The following is a 6,646-nucleotide window of genomic DNA, read 5'->3' as shown; positions in this document are numbered from 1 at the left end:
CCCTAATTATTGAAGAACAATAAATATTGATTTCATAAATGCATATTTGCGTCTAGTTTTATTGTAAACATTAAACTATCAGGCAACAATTTTCCCTGGTTGCTTTTTTTCCTTATCTTAAGCCAGCAAACTTTTAATCAAGCCCAAGAAACTATGAGGTCCAACAGGTCAAATTTGCGGGAAGAGATCCACTTGACAACAATTTCTCATTTGCGAGGTCTCACCTGCCGTCAATGAGTACCCCAAGGACTGCATTTTTTCATACTGCGGATCCTGATATGATAAATGAAGCCAATCAAGTATCTGCTATAGTTTTATGCACTTTTTTTGAAAAATAAACCCTCAGTACCCACTGAACAATTTCAGTAGGAGACACATGGAAGTCTAAGAGCTAAAACACCATTATTTCTAACCATTTAAGTATTGCAGAGAAATCTTATAACCTACCATAGGAAAACCGAAAGTTGGCCATAAATTACCCTGCCTGGGCTTGCAACGTCAGCATGGAGCACATGCGAGCAGTCTCTTAACTCATCAGAGTCTCAGAGGTAATATGCAAGTTAAGGCTGCATTAACATTACTTGTAAATATAAAGTGTAATAAGTTAATGCTTTGGGGGAGAAATACTATTTCCCCTGTTTGCCTCAGCCTCTTGAAGCCGCTGTGTTCTGTGCCACCAGTGGCAGCCTGCAAAGTATCCCACGTCATTGCCTCCCCTCAACTAATTAGAGTTTACCTCCTGCAGATTACAATATGGGATTAATTAATATTAAGCAACAGAAGTCCTGCTCACCACCAGCCTGATCCCGAAAAGTGCTGAGCATTGTACAGGGGAATTTTAGTTCAGCACTTCCTCGTAAGTAGGCTAAAAACTTAATAACTTCAATTTATAATAATAAATTATTGTACATTTTTCATAGCTCCAGGTTTGAGAAGGGTTTTCAATTTCTACCCATAAATCAGACCCCAGAGGAATCACTGTGTCCGCTAAAGCAGATGTAAGAATCGGCAAAGTCTTCAGGAAACGCTTGTGACACCGCAGGGCAAGTACAGAGTTAACTAGAAAAGACAGTATAATTTTAAAATGTTCAGCAAGTGAAAACCTAGGGGAGGCACCGCTCTGCTGTTGTCGTACAAACAGACTCTACACCCTGACGCATTGCTGACGTGCCCAAACTGCACCTCCTTCTGCCACTTTTAATGGTGTGGCTGGAGCGCCCGGTGGGTCAGGACGCAGCTGTGCCGGGCACCAAATACCGAGCTGAGCGACAGGGGCAGGGAATTCAGGCCGAGTTCCAGATGCCAGAGGCATTTACGCAGGCGCTTAAGTCCCGAATGCTGGTCATTTCCTCCAGCAGTTTGCTCCTCCTGCACCCACGGGGATCTGGGCTCGTTCCAAAGCAAAAAGTGGATGTCGCCAACAGGAGGGACAGCTGGTAGCAGAGCCAAGGTATTCACATTTACAGTGACATGTGTACAATGTGCCTTGCCCATCTTTTAAAAACTTGTCATTATAGCGAGGCTGCTTGAAGGTGAAATAATCCCAAGTTTTCAACCCAATATTGCTGTGGTGGTTGTTGTGTGGCTCAGGCAGCACAGATCCGGCAGGGCTGGAGGCCGCTCTCGTTGCAAGCCGGACATCGGAGAGCCCGGTAGGACTCTCGGAATCTGTTCGCCAGCATCGAAAACTTGCTTCCATGGCAGAGTGAGCAAGGCGCAGAGCCTGACCCTTTACACTGGGAACAACCGTGTTCAGCATCTCCCTCCTGAAAGAGATAGATCAGGAAAAAACCTGTTACTGGGTATCAGACACTCAAGTCAGTAACATAGTTGAAAGAGGGAAATTCTGTCTTCTTTTAAGCAATTGTTGCTCCCGACATGCCACTCTGCCAATAATACTCAGTTCTCTACAGCCAGATCTTCAAGAAAAAGGCTCACGTATGTTTGGTGACAATTTCTGGATATTTCTAGAAAATGAGAAGTTAATGTGACTGGGCTTATAACACAATACTTTCAAATACATCTTTCTCCTCCTGCAAGGGTCTGCATAGCTCCATCCATCCCATCTTTCTGTCATTTCTTAACACATCCACTTCTCCGCCCTGTATCCTCACTTTTGAGACACGATTCATTTCTTCAAGCGTCTCCCCTCGCCCTCTCCCCCCGAATCCCTCATCACCGACAGACACAGTTCCTTTCAAGCTGTCCCTCATGCCTGCAACTCTCTCCCAGGGTGCCAGATAGCCTCTTCCAAATCCCAGCCTAAAATTCAGTGCTTCCACGGAGCCCAGAAATGATTAAAGAAGAAGAATGTGGCACGGCGTAGGTTCCTTCTTTTGATGTCAGGTTCAGAGTCCTGCATTGTTCCTGTGCAGCGGCTCCACTTCACATGGCACCACAGAAGGAGGTTTTCACTAAGAGTTGGTGCCAGGTATGCTTCACATTGGTGCCTGCTTATGAATTTGATAGTCCAAATCAATCCACTTCTCAGAAGGATAACCTTCCGGTGGTTTGGTCATGTTTAAATGAATGTTCACAATACAGTGTATAGAAAGTCCAAAATTATTCTAGAAAAATAATAGTTTTAGGACCTTCAAGTTTTACTTTTTGTTCCTAAATATCAAGAACAGAAGTACTTTGCTGAGTTCTTCCAAGGTTAACAAATTTCTCTGCAGCAGTGCCTTACTGGAGCTGTTGTCCTTCTCCAAAGCGTGCTCCTCCAGTGAGGGCGACTGGAGGGAGGCGATCAGTTGCCTTGTGGAGTTCCTTTCTGACACACATTCCCCCAAAGGCCAGAAGTGATTTTTTTGGGGCGTCAGATAAGTGTCTGCCACTAGATGGGATGAATCTTTTCTTTTACGTGAAAGCCCTCTTACTGAAAATCGAGTTTATTTCAAAACTGACAAAGGCCAAAATTCCTGCTTAGTTTCTCAGGGCCGTTTGCAGTTTTCATGGGGTCTTTGTGGAAGCGAGCCGTGAGCAAGGCTGGTGGTTGCAGAAGGACCAAGGTAACCTGCCCTCCGCACAGGTCGGTCTCAGATCTGCAGAACTGTTTCATATTTGCCCTCCACAACAACATTATGTTTTGTGGGGTGAGATTATGGTCAGACTAATTGGGATTCTGACCAACAAAGACTAACCCGTGAGAAAACAAGTGGAAGGCACAATCTTATTTCAGCTGATATTAAAATTTTAGCCTCTGGCAGTCTCAACCACAGAGCAGCTGTGTTTAGCCTTGTCAGGCTGGAGAAACTCTGGCCTGCTCTTATCCCACTGGGAGACGGTGACGAAGGGTGGACCTATGCCAAACTACAGAAACATCAGCCATCTCCAGGGGAAGAATCAAGTGGGAGACACGAGCATCTGGAAACAGAAGAGCAGTCCCCAGAGCGCAGGCTGCAGCACAGCGCTGATCGGTTATCTCCCGAGTGGGAAGAGGAACAAAGTGATGCTTTTAATCCAAATTTAGTCAGGTGCCAGATACAGACAGTGATGGGGCTTGGGTGGGAATGCTCAGTGGTCTGACTAGGGCTGTAAGACCCAAAAGCCCTAGGGGGAAAAAAGACACTTTCCATTTTCTCTTACCCGCACATGCTGATTGCAGGCAACCTTTTTTTCCACATCTTTTTTATGTCCACCACCAAATCTTTCCTTCCTTTCCCGGTATATGAAGGCCCAGTCATTTATTCCCTCAGTCTGGATGACTCTTCTCATGAGCTCTTTCTGGTCCATTGGTGCACGGATGATTTTCAGATTGTTGGTGTAGATGATGATCTTGCCAAAATCTAAAATTGGAGAAGCCTGTAGAAGGATCTCATCAGTGTCTTGCCTGTATAAAGGCTCTACAACTACAACCCTGGGCTCCCAGAAGGATGTCTCCTCTGGTCACCTGCTGGGCTGGCTCTGCAACACAGGGCGGCCCCCACCACCCCCGGAGCTCTGCGCACAGCAGTGGGGAGAGACGGCCCCAACAGGCCACGGGATCACACCAAGACTTTGGGTCAAGGTTTCAAAGCCTTGCTTTAAGGTCGCGTTCTGGATGGGATGTAAATTCTCATTCCACCCCACATGCAAGAAAAAAAACGTGGCACGATTCTAAGAGCAGCGGTGTTGGCATGTATGGAAAGGCAACCTCTGCCCTGGGGACTGACCTGCGTTTCTTTGAAGGCTGCGTAGTTGGAGAGGGGTGGAGAGGGGTTTTCATGTTTTTGGCCAGAAGTAGAAATTCCCCTGGTGACCTATTCCGCAGCCTTTGATGGGGTTTTTCAGTTTAAAAGAAAGCTTTCCTTTGTAATTTATTAACACTGGCAAAAGGGTCAGATGATAAAAACCCCCTCATTTTCTAATGCTAAATTGGTTCCTAGCAGTGAGGAGCCAGTCTAAATAACCGTCTCTGGCACACTTGAATTTGTATTCTTTTCTAATGATTCTAAAGCTAAACTTTGTATGGTCAAACATTTCTCTGAAAGCTGCACTTTGCTTCCCTGCTCCCTTTTCCCCCTTGCACTAGGTATCAGATGGCAGTTACCATAGCCTATTGTTTTACACGGTCTTCATATTTCGCTCTGTTTAAGTATCTGTGGCAGAAGCGATGCACAAGGAGACATGCTCCTAAGGAAGCACGCTGCCAGAGTGGCATCAGCTGAGGTGGGGTGGGGTGGTCTTCTGCCCCTCTGGGGGGAGAAGCGGGGGGCAGGCGAGCACAAACCCTTACCTTTTCCAGAAGGCAAACCCTTCCTTATCTTTTCCAGAAGGCAAACCCTTACCTTTTCCAGAAGGCCTCCAAAGCCTCGGGTTTGTTACACAGACATGGTGTCTCCAAACACCAAATGCATGTTGATAGCAAACAAAACCGGCACTGGCTAGCGTGGTTACTCAGGGTATTTATGGTCAAGGAAAGCAGGGAACAGTGATGAGCGTTACCCAAGAATGCAGAACAAATTAATGGTATGGATAAGATCACATTAGTGCTCTGTCTTCAGGCAGGAGAGATTCAGCGTGGTTTGATGTTTTCAGTTAAACTAGATGTCAGGTGTATCAACTAAATATAGTTCAAGTATCAGCCATCTGGGTTTCTTACACGCAACTTTGATTAGCACCAAGAATTAGTACTTTTAATGTATTAATTTACATTCAGAGTTTGTGTATCAGTGTAATACGGCTGCGTTATCAATAGTGCCGATAAGCCAGCGTTGTTATATGAATTGTTTAGTTGGCACATCTAGATTTGATAAAACCAAATAGCAGTTAAAGATACATAAATCTAATTCGACAGGGTAAGAAAATGTACATAATCCCTGTGTATTAATCAATTTAACATATATTACACACGTACTGGCTTTTTATTAGGACGAAAAGAGACACTTTATATCAATGGCAATAATTATATGTTAACAAAATACCCAGTGAAACTAAGCTGGGATTTTAAACGCAGCGGAAGGGTAATTCTGACTTGCCAGACGATGTGGACGCCTCGCTCGGAGGCTCACTGCTGCACTGCCGGTGGCACTGACCCTTTTGCCAGCTGAAGTCATGCAACTTTAATGCCTTAAATATAACTAATTAAGATAATACCCACCTTACATTTGACTGCTTTAGATGCATTAGGATTACTATGTATAGATATTGATATATATGGAAATATTATATCTTATTCTACAAAAGGGATAGATGCAAATCATGCCAGTGAGAAGCTGGAGCACAGTGAGCAGATGCCGGTCACACAACACGCGGCTCCAGCCATTTGCAGAGTGAGCGGAATACAGAATTTGTGGGATAAAGGCTGAAGATTTACAAACGCCTTTTAAAATCCCAGACTGACAAAACTGAGCTTTATCTGAACGAGGTTCCAGTTTGAGACTCCCGTTACCATAGTTGTCCAAGAATGGTTTAGGCTGGAGCGGGTTCCCTGGCAGGGTGACAGCCCCGGGCAGGCCGTGACTTACCCTGCAGTGGCTGTCGCTTGGCTGGCAGTCCCCGAGCAGAGCAGAGTTACTGGTGAGACTGTATTTCTTGTCCTCTTTGAATATGCTGATCCGCTGGGCACTCAGCTTGGCTGGCGAGAAAAACCTGTTTTCTGGCATTTCCCCAGCCCCACAGAAATGGTCCCCTGGCTCGAAGCTGTGGCGGAGAAAACGCCGGGAGTGCTCTTTGGCCGGGGGCTCCAGTTCCTGCCCATCTTCATAGACTTGTTTTAACACTCGACCGCTGTAAGATGACGATATTTTGAACCTCACTTTGCGGGGCCTTCCCTCATGCCGCTGATTGAGTTTCTTCTGGTGCTCGTCCATTATTAGGATTTCAGGCTGCAGGTCCCAGAGATCAACTCCAAGAGCTTTGGGTCCAAAAGAAAACTCTCCCCAGCTTCCCCCAGCCACACAATGTATAATTCAAGGTTTCTAGTAGTTCCTCTCATCTTACAGCAAAACTGACACCGCTGTATTAAATATTGATAGATATTCACAAAGAGAAAATATCGATGGTAGAGAAATATAAGGCCAGTTGGTGAATGGTGGACAGGCTGGCTTGCCACCAGAGGAAAGGAGTTAACTTGGAGAGGATAGGATTAAATAGGAAACTCTGCCCGTGTTCTGAAACCATGGAAATGTTTCTGTTATGTTCTGTGATAAGAACTACCCCAAATACA

The 6,646-nt window shown here is 45.4% G+C and overlaps 1 protein-coding gene across 1 annotated transcript; it reads right to left on the bottom strand.

Annotated features, from left to right (window-relative positions):
- Positions 1 to 1,586: 1,586 nt before the first annotated feature.
- GRXCR2 (glutaredoxin and cysteine rich domain containing 2) lies at positions 1,587 to 6,291 on the bottom strand. Its single transcript, XM_074603449.1, has 3 exons — positions 5,946 to 6,291; positions 3,586 to 3,801; positions 1,587 to 1,766 (listed from the first exon to the last, which is right to left on the bottom strand). The coding sequence occupies exons 1-3, from the start codon at positions 6,288 to 6,290 to the stop codon at positions 1,587 to 1,589; spliced, it is 741 nt and encodes a 246-aa protein (XP_074459550.1). The 5' UTR covers position 6,291.
- Between the last annotated feature and the right edge of the window lie 355 nt (positions 6,292 to 6,646).

Source organism: Larus michahellis, chromosome 11, assembly GCF_964199755.1.
Source record: "Larus michahellis chromosome 11, bLarMic1.1, whole genome shotgun sequence".
Classification (NCBI taxonomy): Eukaryota; Metazoa; Chordata; class Aves; order Charadriiformes; family Laridae; genus Larus; species Larus michahellis.
The sequence above is the reverse complement of the archived record's forward strand: the minus strand, read 5'-3'. Positions and strand labels throughout refer to the sequence as shown.

What these genes read in the sequence shown, in the direction of transcription:
- GRXCR2 (XM_074603449.1), bottom strand. Translation starts at nt 6,290, where the DNA reads ATGGACGAGCACCAGAAGAAACTCAATCAGCGGCATGAGGGAAGGCCC. An exon ending in CAAGCGACAGCCACTGCAGG is followed by an intron (nt 3,802 to 5,945) that starts GTAAGTCACGGC and finishes ATCCTTCTACAG; the next exon opens with GCTTCTCCAATTTTAGATTT. An exon ending in CCTGCAATCAGCATGTGCGG is followed by an intron (nt 1,767 to 3,585) that starts GTAAGAGAAAAT and finishes TATCTCTTTCAG; the next exon opens with GAGGGAGATGCTGAACACGG.